Source organism: Solea senegalensis, linkage group LG20, assembly GCF_019176455.1.
Source record: "Solea senegalensis isolate Sse05_10M linkage group LG20, IFAPA_SoseM_1, whole genome shotgun sequence".
In the NCBI taxonomy this organism is placed as follows: domain Eukaryota; kingdom Metazoa; phylum Chordata; class Actinopteri; order Pleuronectiformes; family Soleidae; genus Solea; species Solea senegalensis.
In genome coordinates, this window is record NC_058039.1 from 18,577,698 (window position 1) to 18,598,403 (window position 20,706).

General features: G+C 42.0%; 1 protein-coding gene across 1 annotated transcript in view; it reads left to right on the top strand.

The window, feature by feature from the left end:
* LOC122786649 (chloride channel protein 1-like) overlaps positions 1–18,850 on the top strand; it is a 35,086-nt gene extending 16,236 nt beyond the window's left edge. Inside the window, exons 15-24 of the mRNA XM_044053098.1 lie at positions 2,272–2,485; positions 2,614–2,747; positions 2,813–2,904; positions 3,092–3,163; positions 3,438–3,525; positions 4,655–4,737; positions 6,146–6,190; positions 6,914–7,018; positions 10,167–10,253; positions 17,887–18,850. Coding sequence (XP_043909033.1) covers positions 2,272–2,485; positions 2,614–2,747; positions 2,813–2,904; positions 3,092–3,163; positions 3,438–3,525; positions 4,655–4,737; positions 6,146–6,190; positions 6,914–7,018; positions 10,167–10,253; positions 17,887–18,351 — 1,385 coding nt within the window. The 3' untranslated portion in view covers positions 18,352–18,850. The remainder of the gene's footprint in view (positions 1–2,271; positions 2,486–2,613; positions 2,748–2,812; positions 2,905–3,091; positions 3,164–3,437; positions 3,526–4,654; positions 4,738–6,145; positions 6,191–6,913; positions 7,019–10,166; positions 10,254–17,886) is intronic.
* Positions 18,851–20,706: the final 1,856 nt, after the last annotated feature.

Below are 20,706 nucleotides of genomic sequence, written 5' to 3' on the forward strand. Positions count from 1 at the left end.
GGCCACTGTGCTCTTAGGAACCTTGAGTGCTGCAGAAATTCTTTTGTAACCTTGGTCTGATCTGTGTCTTGCCACAATTCTGTCTCTGAGCTCCTTGTGCAGTTCCTTTGACCTCATGATTCTCATTTGCTCTGACATGCACTGTGAGCTGTAAGGTCTTATATAGACAGGTGTGTACCTTTCCTAATCAAGTCCAATCAGTTTAATTAAACACAGCTGGACTCCAATGAAGGAGCAGAACCATCTCAAGGACAATCAGAAGAAATGGACAGCATGTGAGTTAAATATGAGTGTCACAGCAAAGGCTCTGAATACTTATGACCATGTGATGTTTCACTTTTTCTTTTTTAATACATTTCTACATTTCAGTTTTTTTTTCTGTCAAGATGTGATGCTGAGTGTTAGTGAGAAATAAAATGAACTTTTTTGATTTTAACAAATGGCTGCAATGAAACAAAGAGTGAAACATTTAAAGGGGTCTGAATACTTTCTGTACCCACTGTAAATGTCACATTTCACTCTGATCTTCTCTCCATGACCTTTCCTTCAGTCGTCCTCCTGTAGAACCTCATGTCTCTTATCTCTCCTCTCCCTCCGCCGACCTCCTGTGATCTTTTCTTTCTCCAATCATTTCCTGTCACTTCACAGATGATTTACACTCTCGTCTTGCTGCTCCTTCATTCATGTTTGGTTCTCCTGTTTTCTTCATTCTTTTTTATTCATCTTCAGTGTAATTGCTATATTTTACTCGTCATTGTGAGTTTTTATTTCATTATTATTACGTTCCCGGTTTATTCTCTGCTGAGTCTGTCTCCATCTCTTTCTTTCTCTTCTCTCAGCTTAAAGGGGATAATTGAAGGTTTTCTGAAGTGTGGTTGTGTTATACATGTTATACATGTTATAGTTGATAAAAACATGGCTGCTACTGTTCTATTCACTTAAAGGGGACATATTATACCCTATTTCCCCCATTAAAATAGTTCCCTGGTGTCCTAATGAACATGTCAGTGACATGCTTTGGTCAAAATACCATAAGGATGAAGAATCATAGTAGTTCAATAACCCTGCTAAACCCGCCCCTTTCAGAACGCTCGGTTTTATGCATGGTCCCTTTATATGCAAATGAGACACAGGCAAACACACACCCACTTCTTCCAGGGGGTTTCTGATTTGTCCTCTTTACAGCGCTTTACAGCTCTATTCCTCTCCCCCTCCCTCCACTAGCTCTCTGACAATATCAACATGTCAGCGTGAGCAGAAAACAGCGAGAGTGTCGTCACAGGAAGAGACGTCCTACATAAAGATCGAGCCGAACACTGTCCAACTGTAAATCAGTTAAAAACACTTAGGGACAGCACCGCTGATCCACCGCTGATCGCTGCATAAACAGCTGCTTTATGTGATTGTATCAGACTGAGTCTGTGCTCCGGTCATGGAGGACGTACTGAACAAATATGTTTAATTAGGACGTGTCAGAATGGTCAGTTATGACCTCTATGTGACCTTTTCATAACAATGTGTGTGTTTGTACGTCGCTGACTAAATACGGCGACCGCTGGCCGCAGTCTGATGTGAAGTGGTGCGAACACACGAACACACGTTTGCTGACTTTATCCGGCACATTAGCTTCATATATAAAATCCTCTGTAAAACACTGTGCTCCACTGTGCAGCCACCAACAGCACACTTGTCCCTCCGCGTTGACATAATACCGCTCTTCCTCTCTTGCCTGCACTCTCGCAGGGACAAGGTGGAGCTAAGGTGGAGCTCGCGAAGTAAATTTACTGGTGGGGCGGTAACATTCGAGGTGAAATGCGCATGCTGCCGTCATAAGTGCAGGGAATTCAACATGGAGTGTTTTATCTCCTATACTTACACTAAGGGGGACCACGAAAACATGACTGAGTATTCTTTTTCCACACTTTGGCGACTGGTAGGGCCTCCAGAGTCCCAAATCTAAGTATTAAAATGGTTAAAAAGTTCATTTTGCATAATATGTCCCCTTTAAATCAAGACTCGCCTCAGAAAATCTACGTCAGCTTAAGAACACGTTCACGTCTTTATCTCACTGTGAGACTGACTTTACAACAGGAAACTGAAGTTTGTAAAACACACACACACACACACACACACACACACACACACACACACACACACTCACTCTCCCACACACAAACACACACACTCACTCTCACACACCAAACCTCATAGAGAAAATCAGTGATTTGTCCTCTGTCGTTCCTCCGCTCATCATCATCTAATCCCTGACAGGGGCGGCGGCGCTGACGGGCGCTGTGACTCACACGGTGTCCACTGCGGTTATTTGCTTTGAGCTGACGGGTCAGATCTCCCACATCCTGCCCATGATGGTGGCAGTAATCCTGGCCAACATGGTGGCGCAGGGCCTGCAGCCGTCTCTCTATGACTCCATCATCCAGGTCAAGAAGCTGCCGTATCTGCCCGAACTCGGCTTTGGACACATGAGGTGTGAGAGGGTTTCACACTCACTGAAGCGGTGTGCTTCCTGTGCTTCCTGTGCTTCCTGTGCTTGCATTTTTCAAGGATTGATGTTGTTTGAGAGTGATTTTTACCCTTTTATTCCCCCTCACACAGTCAGTACAACATCTTTGTAGGCGACATCATGGTGAGGGACGTGAAATTCATATCGTCTCAGTCGACGTACAAGGAAGTTAAACTCCTGCTGGACTCGTCCTCGCTCAAATCAATCCCACTGGTCGACTCTAAAGGTAGAAAATGTTTCCTGTGTGTGTCTTCATTGTTATTATGACTTTAAATGATGTTTTGCCTCCAGAGTCCATGATCCTGCTGGGCAGCGTCGACAGCCTGGAGCTCCTGGCTCTCTGTGATTGGTGGTTGTCACCAGAGAGGAGGCTCCTCATGCAGGTGACGGAGTTAAAGATGAAAAATCAGATTTCATTCATGGATTTCTGAATTATAAGCAATAATCTTTAAGTCTTTTGAACTCATCTACAGTTGGCTTTGATTCTTGTGTTGGACGTTGAGGGTGAAGAGTGTAAATAAAGCTGTGTGTGTGTGTGTGTGTGTGTGTGTGTGTGTGTTGTGGACTCAGGAGCAGAACCAGAAACACAGCTGGGAGTCTTTCGCCTTCGTGGACGAGGAGGACGAAGACGACGAAGACAAGGTGAGACTTTTAAACACCCACTGAGTGTGTTTGTGTTTTTAACTTCATTTAGCCTAGGATAATGTGTTTGACTGCACTTTTATGTTTTTCCACTAGTGGCCACCGTCATTGTTGCTGCTGTGACTTTTCCCGTCTGCCTCAGCTTTAATAAGTTTGAACTTTATTCGCTTTATTTTCTTTGATTGTTTTTGTTTAATGCCGTTTTTAAATGTTCAATGTGTGTTTTTATGGCTTTTAATGTTCACGTAGTTAAACATGAGGTCTTTGTCTGCAGAACAGTCCAGTGGTGGAGGAGAGGAACGGCCCGCTGCCTCCTCCTAAACCTCAGGAGTCCTCATCAGACCACAACAATCCAGATCCAGGTGAGCTCAGACCACTACCCACCCACACACACACACACACACACACGTTCTCACTGTAGACCTTTTCTTTCAATGGCAAACAGTGGCATAGAAATAATAAATATTTTAAGATCAAACAGTAGATTATATTTTATTTTACAATGTTTTTATAGTGTATGGTGATTTTCAGATTATTTCACAGTGAATTTAACAGTATATTTTACAGTGTGTTTGTCCAGTATGTTTTACAGTGTATTTTTAACAGTGTGTTTTTCAGCGTGTTTTACAGCGTATTTTACAGCGTGTTTACGGTGTATTTTACAGTATATTTTTACAGTGTATTTTACAGTGTTTTTCAGTGTAATTTACAGCATGTTTTACAGTGTATTTTACAGTGTATTTTACAGCGTGTTGTACAGGGTTTACAGTGTATTTTACAGTGTGTTTTTCCGCTGTGTTTTACAGTATATTTTACAGTGTGTTTTCACTCTCAAACCTTTCATGAGTCCTCTGTGTGTCAGATTATACACAGATTATTTCTAGGCCGTATCAGCCACACTTACAGAAATGTAGATTTGATTTAAACGTGAATATTTCCTGGTTTCTTTGCTCCATGTAACAAAGAAATCATTTTCAGTTCAGTACATTGGAGAACATCATCATTTCCACGTTTGACAGCCACTGATCAATATTTCCTGACATTTTATGAACTGATCGACAAATCACTTTTCTTTGTCTGTGTTGTCTCCATGACGACCACTTTATGGCAGAGACACTGACGCTAACAGTTTGTGATTGTTGGCTCCTCAGCTCTGTTACACTGCAGATTTAAATCCTTCCGGGTCCTTGGTCACGTTAACGCTGGCCGGGGAGCATGCGGTCACTTTTTATTGTTTTTTTTTATTAATATTATGACTTCTGTATCCTGCTGCTTCTGGCTGCAGTGACTCAGCGTTTAGTCAGAGTCCAGATGGTGTCAGGAGCTCGCCACGTTCTCCTTCACAGCTTTACTGCTTTACTGGTGCTTGTGAGGAAAAACATTTAAAAAACAAACGTTTAGTTGGTCTAAGACAACACAGGGAATGACAGTAATCCAGATTAGAGAAAGGTCTGTGTTATTTTAGTGACATCTTCTGTGCTTGTGTCACAGATATAGGTCCTCTGCAGTCTGTGGGGAAGTCGCTCAGGAATCTCTTCACCTCTGCAAACAGACAGACAGACGGACAGTCCCAGGTGTGTGTGTGTGTGTGTCTGTCTGTGTGTGTGTGTGTGTCATGAGCAGAACAACAGAAATGCGGAGTCATTTTTTGGCAGCACAGAACCAAACACGTCGATATATTTAACCTTGAAAAACATGTAGTACAGTTTGGTGCACTGCTCTCACAGAATCAGAATTGGAGAATAAAATCAATAAAAATCCCACTGTAGAGTATCGCTAGTGAATATCGTGATTTCCATAAAAACGATGTTACCACGGCAACGCTGCTAAGTCAAATGTTTGCAAAAATAATCAAAATTGGACAGCAGTTGTTGACGAGTCAAAATGAATGCCTCCACAGCGCCCCCTCCAACATTTCAAATTTCCCTGACACACATGTTCATCAAGATAAGACAGAGAAAAGTCTGTTGGACCTAAACCCTTCAGGAAGGCAGCCATTTTGGATCAAACAGCCATTTTGAGCCAATGTTGTGGATTTGAGTGAATTCCTCCCAGAGATTTAATGCTAACAACTTCAAAGTTGGTGAGGTCACTCAAGACAAGATGGGGATCAATATTTATCAAATGCTTCACTTAATGTTATACGGTTTCAGCCGCTAGGGGGCGTTAGAGTTGTGCCTAATTCTGATGACTCAGCAAAAAGTGTGAAACACTTGTAAATGTGCGATCGATGGTCCGATCTCAACCAAACTTGCTATGACTGATGATTAGAGTAGTTGGATGGTGTCAAAGTAGCACCACACATCAGTAGTTGTTGGTTTTTTTATGTTATTATTGTGTAATTATTCAGCTGTGTTTTCTGCTCATCGACCTCGTCCTCTAACTCCCCACAGTCACGTCTCTCTCTTTCAGCCTCGCCTCGTATGTAAATGTAGAAAAATGTGGAGGCGGAGTTTATTTTTCAGCTCACGGCACATGGACCAAAAATACATTCAAAAATAATGAAATAAAAACATGGACAATGAGCCCACAGTTGCTGCTGCTGCTGATGACTCTGAGTCTCTGTTGTGTTTCTGGATTCAGTCCTGGTTATTGTTTTTCCAGCCATGAATGTCACGCACACACACACGCACACACACACGCACACGCACACGCACAGGGAGATTTCAAATTCATCCACAACTGGAATCTGGCTGTGAATCAGGTGTGTGTTACACACAATTAACACACACACCTGCTGAAACACACACACTGACCTTAAGTGTGTGTGTGTGTGTGTGTGTTAATTGTGTGTAATGAATTAATGCAACAACAACAGCAGCATGTCATTAGAGAAGTCTGCTGTGAAGCAAACACAACTGTTTATATATATATATATATATATATATGTATTTATGTTAAAAGACCTTTATTTTTATACAAAAACAGGACGTTTATACAGATAATGAAGATAATGAACGTGTGTCTCATGTCTGTCTGCAGGAGCCCTGTCCTTCTCCACTGTTGGACACAATGACACCAGAAGAGGTAAAGTGATGATGATGATAGAAAAAATCTAATAAAATCATAAAAATGGTTGATAAAGTAAACTCTGGAATATAAAAATAATCAGCATATTTCTTAAGTTTAGAGTGATGATATAAAGTAGAGGTTAACTGATATTTATTATCCTACGGCCGATAACGTTTTATGTCAATTATAAATGTCATTTTCAATAAAAATATCATTGGAACTAATGTATTATAAAAAAAAGATGAAATTACTTTTGAATGAAAAAAAGCATTTTGTGACAAAAACGTGTCATTTACATAATTATCTACTGACTAAATAAATATTACTGGCCAAAACTGGCAATTATTGCTCCACCTCTAATACAGGGGCCTCAAACATGCGGCCTGTGGGCCACACGTGGCCTGCCAGTGGACTTCATGCAGCCTGACATCAAGTGCGGCCGCCTCCTCATTTTTATAATAACAATAAAACATTAAGTTCCATTAAATTATGAATGACTTTGTCTGGTGTTTAAATGACAATGATCTACATGTTATTAATGATTGAGTTTGTTTTGTGAACTTTATTTGGTTCATAAGTGTGAGCTCTCGTTCAAACGCACTTATGAACACTTTAGTCTGTGTAAAATGTCACAGACTGGACCTTTAAAGGTTAAAACACACAAAGAATCTGCGTCAGAATCAGCTTCATTTCAATGCACTTGACCTCTGTGACCTTGTCTCTCATTGGCCATCACAGATCCAAGCGTGGGAAGAGGGTGAGATGGACAAGCCGATGGAGATCGACGAGATACGAGTCGACCCTTCACCTTTCCAGCTGGTGGAGAGGACGTCGTTACACAAGGTACGTGACAGGCAGAGGTCACACGGGTCACAGAGATCACAGAGATCACACGGGTCACAGAGGTCACAGAGATCACACGGGTCACAGAGGTCACAGAGATCTCACACAGGGTCACCACAGAGATCAGGGTCCTGAGAGATCACAGAGAACACACGGTCACAGAGGTCACACAGGTCACAGAGGTCACAGAGAGAACACTCGGTCACAGAGAGGTCAATCACAGAGATCACACGGTCTGAGGTCACACCGGGTCACTAGTCACAGAGATCTGCAGGTCACAGAGGTCACACAGGTCTTCACAGAGATCACAGAGATCACCTGAGATCACTGCAGGTCACAGGAGTCCTGGGGTCACAGAGATCACAGGTCACCTGGGTCACAAGGGTCACAGAGATCACAGAGATCACAGAGGTCACACGGGTCACAGAGATCACACGGGTCACAGAGGTCACAGTTATTTCACAGTAACGTGTGGTCCAGCGAGGACGAGCTCAGGGATTTATTCACTCGACGTTTATGCAGCGACATTTCATTCATCTGTCGCCAGCAGCAGCAGGTTGTTCATGTGTGGGAGTCGCCGTCTTCGTCCATTTATTTATGTAACAGTCGATATGAGACACCGCTTCTTTTTTAAACACTGAAATATGCAGAGTCACAGTTCATTTATATTCAGTGAAAACTGTGAGAGCAAACTTTATTTATACAAGTTTGAGTTTACAAAACTCTACATTTAAACTAAGACTTCATGCAGTCATGATATGACCCTCATGTCCTCACGCAACAGTCAGACTTTTATTCCATCACTCGTGTGTTTTATGTCGACAAACGCTCGTTGACTCATTTACACAGGGTTCAAATCGCCAAAATGTCCGACTTCCTGTTGAGTTGACGCCATGGTTACGTTCAACTTTTTTGTTTGTCTCGGTCGATAACGTCTTCATACCAAGTTTTGGGAAATTTGGTATGTGGGTTTTGTAATTCACTTTTTATTAGTTTTCAACAAGAAGAAAACCTAAACCAAAAAAAACTAAACCTAAACTTACACCTATACAAATGCATATAGAGTAAGACTGGTGACACCAGAAGGGTGCAACCCTACAATGTATCAAGATGCTGCAGTATAAGGGCCCCATATTTTCATATATAACTCTTCCTTATCTTGCAACCTACAACCAAGTCGTTTGTAGGAAGCAACCATCTCATCAAACCATTCCTTCACCTGTATAACTTCTTTTGTTTTACAGTGCCGCAACACTGTCCTGCATCCTGTAATAAGTGCTGTTCTACACCTTACTATCTGGTGGACAGTTAGTCCACTTCCCTTCAGTCCAACACCGAATAGACAAAGCAGCGGTTGTTGTAGCAGAGTAGAGGACATCACAGTGTTAATGAAGGAGATAATCTTACACCATAGTAAGTTTATCCTGGGGCATGAATACAACATATGAACTCAAGTACCACAAGAAGCGTCACATCTCCAACACAAGTCTGCATTTCTAAGTCCTAACTGTGCCGTTTTACATGGAGTCCAATAAGTTCTATTGATCATTTTATAGCTAATCAACGGGTCTGCATTTCCCTCGATACTTTAAACCATGATCCAATAATCTGCGCCCACGTTTCACCAGATTACTCTTCCCCGGTCTGGTTCGTATTTCAGTTCTAAATGTAAGCTGTCATTTTTTAAGGTGTGACAAGATACAACTCCGTAACTGAAGATATTTCCAGAAATCCATGTTTGAGAAAGAAAGAAACTGGTCTCTATCAAATAAATCCCCAATACAAACAATTCCCAACTGAACCCAACCAGCCCACGAAAAGTGTTTTTTACCTAAACTGAGGCTTTTATTGTGCCACAAAGATGTTGTGTTTGTAAAATTAGAATTTAAGCCCATGATTTTATGCAAGGTTTGCCATGTCTCTTGTGAGAAGGTGAGGATTGGGTTATCATAGGGCATCACACTGCTAGTTTGAGTAACAAAGGCCTGGGTCGGGTAGGGGTATGTGAGTTCCTTCTCTATAGTTACCCACACAGGCTTGGTCAGCTGTCATGTATAATTTGACAATTGTTTGAGACAGAAAGCATAATGATACCAGGCCATGTGGGGGAGGCCAAGTCCATCCCTGTCTGATGCTAGGTGGACAGACTCTCGATAGAGGCATCGCTTCAGACCTTGACCAGTTTATTTTATAACCAGAAACACCTGATAATGAGTCGCTCAGACTGAGGATGTGAGGCATAGTTGCTGATGGGCGCCTGCACAGTAACAAAATATCGTCCGCATGCAGAAGCAGTTTGTGCTCCTTAATACCCATTATATTATTATTTTGCCTAATAGCAATTGCTAACGGTTCAAGAACCAGAGCAAATATTAAGGGGGACAAGGGGGCAACCCTGCCTTGTCCCTCTATGAAGCTGGAAAGGGGGAGACCTCCTGCCATTTGTTACTACAGATGCCTTGGGATCATAATATAATAATCCAACCCAGTTAATAAAAGCAATACCAAATACCATGTGCCAGGAGACACGGGTCCAGTTAACCTTTAACCTTTACATGTGTTCGGACTGTGGGAGGAAACCAGCGCACACACACAGGGAGAAAATTTAAAAACTATGGACCGTGGTGATCTGTCCACGGTGTGACCCCCACGTGACCCTCATGTGCAGGATGAAGAGGTAGAAGATGGATGAATACTGGAAAGCAGAGAAGTCCTCAGCACTGTGATTCCTAAACTAAAATGTGGAAAAGTGAAAAAGGAGCAGAAAGAAGTCACTCACTGAACATTTTTGTGACGATTCTACAGCCATACAATCACAATCAATCATCAGAGAGTTCAAAACCTCTCACAGGATTTGCAAATATTTGCTGATTGTCGTAAAAACACCCTGAAAGGTCTGGTTATTTAATCTGTTCTCTTGATAATATCTACAACTTTCTGCTTATTCATGTAAAAAAACAACGACGACTTACACACACACACACACACACACACACACACTGTAAACTGCGACCTCAGGACTTTTTCTTCTGCCTCTGATGCTGACGCGGGGGCTCTGGAAATTGTCTTCAAGTCACAGACGGCTGCTGCAGGGTGGAGGAGGAGCGCTTGTTTTGTGGTAATTTGACGCGTGACCTTCTCTCTGCAGACTCACACCCTCTTCTCTCTGCTGGGCCTCAGTCACGCGTACGTGACCAGCATCGGTAAACTGGTGGGCGTGGTGGCGCTGAAGGAGGTAAGAACCTCGATCCAGTCAAGGTCGTCCAAGACCACAACGCTAACTAACAAGTGCATTTAATGACGTTAATATTGATCCACAACATTTTAATCCTGATTTATTTACACTCAAAAACCTGTTGAGTTTATGCTTTATTTCTCTTTCAGGGACGGATATCATAGTTTATCTGACTTTATACAAATACACTAACAGCATTAATTCACTGTCAACCATGACGTACATTAAGGAGAAGTTCAAACACATCTTCCTCTTCCTCTTCTTCTTCCTCTTCCTCTTCTTCTTCTTTCTCCTCTTCTTCTTCACGTGGTGTGTGGTTGTGAGAAGAGAGTAGCAAGGAGAGCTAAAAACTCATATGTATATACAGTGCCGTGAAAAAGTAGTCATACCCCTTGAAATTTTTCACATTTTGCCACAACAACTTAACTTGAATATTTTTAATTGAGATTTTATGTGATCGATTAACACAAAGTAGCACATAATTGTGAAACGGAATTGTGGAACGGAAATGATACATAGTTTTTAAAATTTTAAGCAAATAAAAATCTGAAAAATGTGTATTTAGCCCCCCCTGCATCAATACTTTGTAGAGCCACCTTTCGCTGTCTTTTGAGCTATGTCTCTACCAGCCTTGCACACCTCGACACTAAAATGTTTGCCCATTCTTCTTTGCCAAATAGCTCAAGCTCAGCCAGATAGGATGGAGAGTATTTGTGAACAGTAATTCTTAAGTCCTGCTACAGATGCTCAATGGGATTTAAGTCTGGACTTTGACTGGGCCAGTTTAACACATGAATATTCTTTCATCTTAACCATTCCATTGTAGCTCTGGCTTTATGTTTAGGGTCATTGTCTTGCTAGAAGATGAATCTCCTTCTCAGTCTCAAGTCTTTTGCATCCTCCAACAGGTTTTCTTCCAGGATTGCCCTGTATTTAGCTCCATCCATTTTCCCATCAACTCTGACCAGCTTCCCTGTCCCTGCTGAAGAAAAGCATCCCCACAGCATGATGTTGCCACCACCGTGTTTCACAGTGGGGATGGTGTGTTCAGGGTGATGAGCAGCCACACATAGCGCTTTGCATTTAGGTCTCATCTGACCAAAGCACCTTCTTCCACATGTTTGCGGTGTCCCCTACATGGCTTGTGGCAAAAGTTTTTTTTTTTTACATTTTTTATTTTTGTTTTGTGAGAGCATTATATTATATATGTATTATAGCATTACAATACAGCAATTACTTTAGTTTCAAATAACATACAATGGTATATTTCCGCCACTCACAATTGAAATCTTTGTGTACAAAACAAGAAACAAAACATAGAAAGTCAAACGAAAGTATACTTGAGAACTCAAACAAATTGGGAAAGATAGACGTATATGAAAGAGCAAATAAAGAAATGTCCACCAATAAAACAATACACACTAGTCGTTAGGCCAAATAAAACATTCAAAAATAAAGCACAAAAATAGCATTACAGGATCATCCATTCAATACTTCTGTCTGTTCAAAACTAACATATCTTACCCATTTGGCCCACAATTCGATAAATATGTTTTTCTGTAGGCGAATGGAGATGGTAATCTGTTCCATGAGGTAAATGTCGCTTACTATACTTATCCACTCCTGCACTGTGGGCGGATCAGGGAGAAGCCAACGCCGTGTCAGTGCTTTTTTACCAGCGCTTATCAAAATACGAAATAAATATTCATCATTTTCGCCATCAGCTTGCCTGACCTGTGAATCCTATTTCCTAAAAATAATGCAGAAAAGTGCGTTGGTAGATTAGTATTAAACATGCTGCCTAATAATGGTGTCATAAAAAAGTGGATCAAACACTTCCAGCCAAACTCCCGCCATACATGAGAGCTGGTACATTTCCACTGGGATTGGCAATCCTCCTCAGATATTGTTAGATTACCCCCTCTCTCCCATTTTTCCTTCCTGTACTGTGTGTTTTTTTAGACAGTAGACCCTTATAAATTCTAGAGATGACAGCCTTATTCGATTTACTTTGGTAAGCATCAATAAAAATGATCGATATCGGGTCCTTTCTGATATGTTCAAAGCAGTTACGTACTTGGAGGAATCTAAAAAGATCTGTCCTTTCAAGGTTACAATCTTTTCAAAGTTTTTAAATTGTCCCTTTTCTGTGAGAGAGTAGTAAGTCGTTATTCCTTTCAAAATCCATGATTTAAATCCCTTATCTATTGTGTTAGGCCTAAATTCCGGATCATAGGCACACCATTGGATTATCTGTAATTTATTACTTAATTTATACTCGTCTTTTATCATATTCCAGATTTTTAGCTGTGCTTTGATCCATGGGTTCAGTGCCTTGTCTATAATATTGTATTTGGGCGTCAATCAGAGTGGAGAGTTCGATATCTTTCCATCTGGCTCGAAAGGATGGGTTACAATTAATCAGGGGTTTAATCTGAGCTGCATAAAAATAATCCCTAAAATTAGGTAGTGCTATCCCCTTTTGCTTCTTTGGAAGTTGTAAAATTTTAAACCTAATCCTGGGTTTTTTTACCCTGCCAAATAAATCTGGAAATAATCTTGTCCAGTTCAGAAAATTGTTTTGAGGAAATTTCTACAGGGAGTGCCTGGAATAAGAAGAGATATCGTGTGATATTCATTCTTACAGAATCAATTCTGTGACTGAGACTAAGAAAAGAAACTGAGTTCCATTTATGCATGTCTTCTTTAATTTTTGTTAACAGGGGGCCATCATTTATCTCTGCCAGTGTTCAAATTCTTTTCGGCAGGTTTATTCCTAGATGTTTTAATGAATTTTGATCCCATTTAATATGGAATTTGTCCCTAAATTGCTCTGTGGGTTGGTAGTTGTTAGTCAAAATTTGTGTCCTTTGTATATTTAATTTATATCCTGAATAACTACCAAACGTTTCTAGAAAGACTATTAATTTGGGGAGTGAATTAGGAGGGTCACTTAAATAAACCAAGACGTCGTCAGCATATAGCGCCTTTAATACTCTGAGTCCGTCTTATCCACTGAGCTAGGGGCTCTATATAGAGTGCAAATAGCAGGGGCGAAATCAGGCATCCCTGTCTCGAACCACGTTCTTGTCTAATAGTATCTGAAAGGTAACCATTTATTTTTATCCGGGCCGATGGTTTGTTATATAATGTACGGATCCCTCTAATAAAAACGTTGTCCATGCCAAATCTTTCTAAAACTTTATAAAGGAAAGGCCAACTTACCGAGTCAAAGGCCTTCTCTGCGTCTAGACTAACTAAACAAGCTTCAATATTATTATTTTGGATACGATGTATTAAGTGTAATGATGGCCTGATGTTGTCGTGAGTCTGTCTTTGTGAGATAAACACAAAGACAGGTTGTTCTGGAACAACCGGGTGCCGTCATCATAAAAATTCTGCATCTTTGCAGGGTAGGGCGTCTGAAACTTTATTTGTTTTTCCTTTAGCACCTTTTTGGCCTTGATGTATTTACTGCGTTTCTTTAACACTTCAGGAGGAAAGTCATAGTCGACATAGAAACGAACATTGTCGTAAAGCACCTTCTTTTTCTGCCACACTCTCTTTATCACTTCTTCTTTGATCTGCCAGCTGCCGAACCTGACCACTATGGAGCGAGGTTTTGCCTGTGGGCCGGTGGGCTTCAGTGCCAAAGCTCGATGTGCCCGTTCAATCTTGAGGTCTCCGTCAAGTGGGAAGTCGAGTGAAGTTTTCAACATGTTATTCAGGAAACCATGTCAGTGCCCTCTATGTCTTTGGGTACTAACGTTGTTGTTGCTAGAAGCACGGTCTCCGTTTCATCTATTCTCCCTTCTACCTCGTCCAGTCTGTCATTCGCTCTCTTCAACTCCTGCTTAATGTCAGAGAGTTGCTCCCTGTTATCTCTTCTGAACTCACAAATTTCGTTGAAGATACTTTTGAGGCTAGCATCGGGGATATTGTCCTCCCGTGGGTGTAAATCCGGAGAGCTGCTTCGCCTCGAGTCTGGGTCGTCTTCTGTTGAACCCATGTTTAACCCACTTCAAGTAGTAACCCCTTTCCTCATTCTTTTATGAAATACCCACCAGGGTTAACAAAATCAAGTTTTTTGGGGGTTAATTGGTAAAACGGGGAGCTAAAAGTTCAGGCTGCCATCCTCTCGACACCGGAACCACAAACGGGACTTCTTATGCCTTTCTTTCAACAATGGCTTTCTTCTTGCCACTCTTCCATAAAGGCCAGATTTGTGGAGTGCACCACTTATAGTTGTCCTGTGGACAGATTCTCCCACCTGAGTTGTGGATTTCTGCAGCTCCTCCAGAGTGACCATGGGCCTCTTGGCTGCTTCTCTGACCAGTGCTCTCCTCGCTCGCTTTGTCAGTTTAGGTGGACGGCCATGTCTTGGTAGGTTTGCACTTGTGCCATACTTTTTCCATTTTTGGATGATGGATTGAACAGTGGTCCTTGAGATGTTCAAAGCTTGTGATATTTTTTTATAACCTAACAATGCTTTAAACTTCTCCACAACGTTATCCCTGACCTGTCTGGTGAGCTCCTTCTTCTTCATGATGCTGTTGTTCACTAGTGTTCTCTAACAAACCACTGAGGCCTTCACAGAACAGGTATATTTATACTATGAGTACACACAGGTGGAGTCAATTTACTAATTAGGTGACTTTTGAAGGCAATTGATTGCACTGGATTGTATTTAGGGGTATCAGAGTACAAGGGGCTGAATACAAATGCACACCACACTTTTCAGATTTATATTTGTTTAACAGTTCCACTTCACAATTATGTGCTACTTTTTGTTGGTCTATCATATAAAATCTCAACTAAATACATTCAAGTTTGTGATTCCCTCATTACTCCCCTGCACTAGTTCTCTGACAATATCAACATGGCAGCGTGAGCAGAAAACAGCGAGAGTGCCGTCACAGGAAGAGACGTCCTACATAAGGATGGAGCCGAACACTGTCCAACTGTAAATCTGTTAAAAACACTTGATTTTGCATAATATGTCCCCTTTAAGAGGTTGTGAAGGGGAGAATCCTCACAGTTAAAGCTGAGATTCAAGAATTTTGTTTTATTTTTATTAACGTCTACATTCCAAACCGAGGCCCAGAGCGCTCAGTTGTTTTTAACATCTTAAAAAATTACCTATGTCTGTGTGGACAGGGACAGTGTGTTGTCATGGGGCGGCGACTGGAACTGCTGCACAGATCTTCTAGACAGGACTGGTCAAGAGCTGCACCCTCAGTCAGCTGCTACTTTAAAACAGCTTCTAGCAGAGGCGGACTTAGTAGATGTATGGAGGATGAAGCAGCCGTCAGTCAGACAATACATCTGGGTAAGAGTTGTAGGAGGTGTGGTCAGTGCAGCCAGGTTGGATAGGGTTTACCTGTCATTTGATTTTATTAATAGAGCTGCCACATGCTACACCCTCCCAGTAGGTTTTACTGATCACCATGTCCTATGCATGGAGTTTGTTTTATTAGCCAATGGCAATGTCAAATCCTTTTGACATTTTAATGTTAAACTTTTATCTGACTGTGTTTTTAGTCAAATTCGTTCTGGGTATACTGAAGGTCAAGGAAGGAGTTTTCCCCCTCGAGTCAGTGGGGGGAGGTTGGGAAAGGCCAATTTTTACACTGACTTGTTTAATAAAGAGAACTGTGATCTGGATTCTGTTACGGAGCTAACCCAAGATCTTCCGCAGCTGAGTCCAGAAGAACACTGTAGCTCAGACATCAGTCTGGATGAACTATCGACTGCTGTGTCCACAGGAAATGGCCACAGGAAAGGCTCCTGTGGCTCCTGTGATCGACGGACCTGTTGACTTTTAAAAAAAATTTCTGGACAGAGTTGGGACCTGACCTGTTGGATGTTAAAGAATCTTTTAGTAAAGTTACTTTACCAGCTTTCTGCAGGCGAGCAGTGATCTCCCTCCTGCCAAAGAAAGGAGATCCCACATCTGTAAGTAATTGAAGACCAGTTGCACTATTGTGTTCGGATTATAAGATCCTCTCTATGTTTTATCAAACAGACTGACGGCTTTTATCGATCTATTGATTGGAAGGGATCAGTCATACTGTGTCCCTGAACGGTCCATGCTGGACAACTTGTGTTTGATGAGAGACTGCTAAATGACATGTAATAATGTAATGATTGTATCTATTGATCAGGAGAAGGCCTTTGATCGTGTAGACCACTGTTTGTTGTTTTCTACACTTGGAGCGTATGGTGTTGGGGAGCACTTTCTGTCATGGGTGAAGCTGTCATACAACAATGCTTGTTGTGTAATAAAGGTGGGGGAGGTCTTAGTCGGCCTATCCCAGTTAAGAGGGGGATTATTCAGGCCACCGCTACAGTGTGGCTATCGAGCCACTCCTCCAAAGACTGAGGTCCATGCTGGGGGGCCTCTCTCTTCCAGGGCTGGCTGACAATGTAAATATTTTTGTCCGGGACCAGGGGGACGTCAGAGAACGGGGGATTCCTTCAGGTTTCAGGCTGCTCAGAAGCTGCTGTATGGCTGCTCTCAATGTTGGCTAGCTCCTGCCCAGACTGGACAGGCATCTGTTTCTACTCGAGTCCCATTGCGACCTACTTGGACTTACTTCCTTCTATAGGTCAGTGATGGAGGCTTGGAAGACTTTGGACATCATCTGGCCTCTTAACCCTAGGCCTGGAATGTGGCTGTTCAAGAACACTTTCCTGCCCAGCGAGATGCTCTTATCAGTGTCTGTGAGGACTCGGTTCGTCAAAGCTGGTGTCATCAAATTAGGACACCTAATGAAGTCACCACCCATGGCACTGGCTGAAACACTGAACATCAGGTCCTCCATACTGATAGGGAAGGCTATTGGGGAGGTGTTGCTTGCCCTGTCTGCTCCTTTGGTGGCCTTTGTCCAGGTTGGTTGAGCAGGGGAGTGAGGGCTCAATATACATGTTTCCATCACTCGCCGTTAAACCTGCTGTGGGAGAGTGGCCTCCTTCTCTCCATGAAGACTCCGGTCCTTGGCAATTTCATCACCTGTGGGAGAAAACAGCTGTACCCCAGCTGTGTGAAAGTGCTGAGCTTTGGTTCTCTGTCAGGCCTCAGAGAATCCAAATGTACTGAGGTTCTTGATGCGGACACTCCCCCTAAAGGCTGCTGGTGGCTCCTGTATAAGCCTCCTGTTGAAAAACGGATGGTTGACCTCCAGTGGAGCCATAGACGGAGCTATAGCTACAAACAGATACAGAGCTCGCCTGGATCCTAGCACTGGGGAGGGGTGTCCCTTTTGTGGGCAGACAGAGACTCTAGAACACTGTGGTTTCATGTCCTTGTTTGGCAGACTTGTTTTTGCACAGGTGGGTAGAGGCTCTGGGAGAGGTGTTTTCTGCTTCCATTTTTGTTTTTGGGTTGAGGTACGCTGTTAAAGAAAGACGGACAATGGTTCTTATCAATTTCAATTAAAGTCTTCTTCTTCCTCTTCCTCTTCCTCTTCTTCCTCCTCCTCTTCACATCCACGATGTTGCATAACTCTTCTGTCGTTTTAAAACATCTACTGATTCTGTCAAATTTTGTCACTTTTTTACATTTTTCTTTCTTTCTCTTGTGGCTCTCCTCCCCTGTCCTTTTATCTTCCTCCTCCTCCTCCTCCTCCTCCAGCTCCAGAAGGCCATCGAAGGCTCCACGCGCTCCGGCGTTCGCCTCCGCCCGCCTCTCGCCAGCTTTCGTGACATCAGTAAACACAAGTCTGTCTCTCAGCCTCCGACCTCCTCCCCCACCACCTGTCCTCCTTCCCCTACCATCTCTGCATGCCCTCCCTCAGCTCCCACTGCTCCCCACTCCTCCTCCTCCTCGTCTTCCTCCTCATCACCCCACCACCACCACCTCCACCTCCCTCAGCAGAATGAGACAGAGGTGTGGGTAGGCAAGGAGGTGGAGGAGGAGAGGAGCAGTGATGGTAGCGGTGTCTGCACCTGTGGCTCACACAGCAGGAGCTGCAGCTCCAACAGTAACCTCACCCTCCCTCCCTCCTCCACTCCTCCCCCAGTGCCTCCCTCCTCCCTCAGGCACCTACAGGGACTCCTGCAGGGGGACGAAGACAGCGACGACGAGCCCATGGTTTAGTTTAGTGCACATTTTTTTTATAATGATATTTTGTTACAGTTTCTGTTTTTACTTTGTTTCTCTGGTCTTTTGAACTCTTTGACCGGTTTCATGGCTGGTTTCTCAGACCTCTGCTCTGTTTCTGTGCATCTTTACTTCACTTTCTTTCTTTTTTTGAACACATGTAGGTGTGGCAGAAACCAGGTTCTATGCTAGTGGAAATACAAAATAACTGCCGTGCTGAGGAGAGGCGGAAACACGGCATAAAGACTGGTTACAGCAGATTTTTACATGACGACTGAAAGACTGAGGAATCACATTTATTCACGACTGACGACACACCCAAATTTAGCATTTAAACTGAATTAGGGGCCGAAACCTATTGTTAATCCTTCAGATTATTCTTCTAGCTGTGTCTTTGTGGTAATATTTGAGGACGTTAATGAGCATAAAAACCCTTGAAACTTGGCACAGAGGTCAGAGGTCAGGTCTGCCGAAAATGTGATATTGGCCTGGACCCGTGTGTCGCTCTATAGCGCCCCCTAAGATGAAAACAGAGGCAAAATTGAGTTGCACCGAATTTCCTGAAACCTGGTGTGAAGATGTTATCGACCAAGACAAACAAAAAAGTCGACCGTAACCATGGCGTCAACTCAACAGGATGTCGGCCATTGGCGACACAAGAGACACAAACACGTGATCATTATTATTCTGTAGCTTTGCAGGTATTTTGGAATAAAAGTGAAGACTGTTGAGTCTCCACACGACTGCGTGCAGTCCTAGTTATTTTACTCTTATTGTCTCTAAATATTCAACAGATAAAAGATTAATAACGTCTGGACTGAAGGAGTCAGATTTTAAATGTAGTCAGGATTTGCTTTGACTCGACTAATCTTTACGATCTTAATCAGATGATGACGCAGCTCAGTCGACCGAGGACGACGGGCCTCGGCCTCACAGACCACTTCTAAACTGTCCAAACTGTGGACGTGATCTCGTCTCTGTGGACGCGATCTCGTCCAAACTGTGGACGTGAGAACCGACGCCACCCAGTAATAAACATGACAGGGGTGACGTTAACAAACACAGATAATCCCGTGGGAATATTCAGATGTCAGATTTGTTTAACGCTCGTTAAACCTTCTTAAAGTTTCTTTGTGATTTTCTTTAAGTGTTAAATAATAAAAAAAAAGACCTTTCTTGATCTTTTGACCTTCACCACTCCTTAATCTCAGGTGCTGTTTAAAGTCTTTAAAGCTGCAGATTAAATGGGAAGCTTTTTTTCTTCTTTTCTTTGAATTATGATGTCTGTTTCTTAAAGTTTGTTTGTTTTTATTTATTTAATCTTTTAGTCGACACAAATGTTGCAGCAAAATCTGTATAAACCTGAAGACTGTAGGAAAATAAAGTTTTATTTAGTCAACAGTTGATTTGAACTTTGTTTACGTAAATATGTGTTCAGCCTGTTTGGATAAACTCGAGACAGAGAGGAAACTCAAATTAAGATTAAAACTACGTCTCTTTGTTGCAGGTTCATCTCATGGGGATTACCAAAACATCTACGTACAGTATGTCTCCAGATTAGATCAGATTAATCCAAGGCAAAGATGTAAAGTGTAAAGGTTTGTGTCACCCAAGGTAATCCCAAATTTCCTTGGGGTGACAAGAATATCCAATCTACTCATGTGATTAGATTAGATTACATTTATGTAAAAAGATTGAAATATTCTCACTCAAAAAAACTCCAGTCTTAGATTAATCCAACACAAAGACCTGAAATTCAAACTCTGAGTTAAAATTAGATCAGACTAGATTAGAAGAATCTAAAGCAAAGATATAAAGTTCAAACATGAACATTTTAAAGAATGATCGAAGATCTGTGTCACCCAGAGTAATCCCATCTATGTATGGGATTAGACTAGAATTTTGTGTTGGATTATTTTTATCTACTCCACAAAAATATCCTCACTCAAAAATGCTTCAAAGTAAATTAAACTCACATCTACTCCTGTCTTCTGTGAGATTAGACCAGATTAGATTAATCCAACATAAAGACCTGAGGTTCAAACTCTGAGTTAAAATTAGATTAGACTAGTTTGAAGGTTCATCCTGGATTCACACAAATAATCCCATGGAATATTCAGATGATATAGGTTTACTGATTAGATTAACTTAATCCAACACAAAACATGAGGTTCAAACTCTTGAGTTAAGATTAGATTAGGCTAATCTGATAGAGCGTTCAAAAATGACTATGTCGTGTTTAATGCGACTGCACTGTAAATGAATCTTGTAGGCGGAGCCTGTGGGACAGAACATCACCAGAGGAAACAGTTAGTATTTCCCAGATTATTTATATTTTACACACGGACAAAG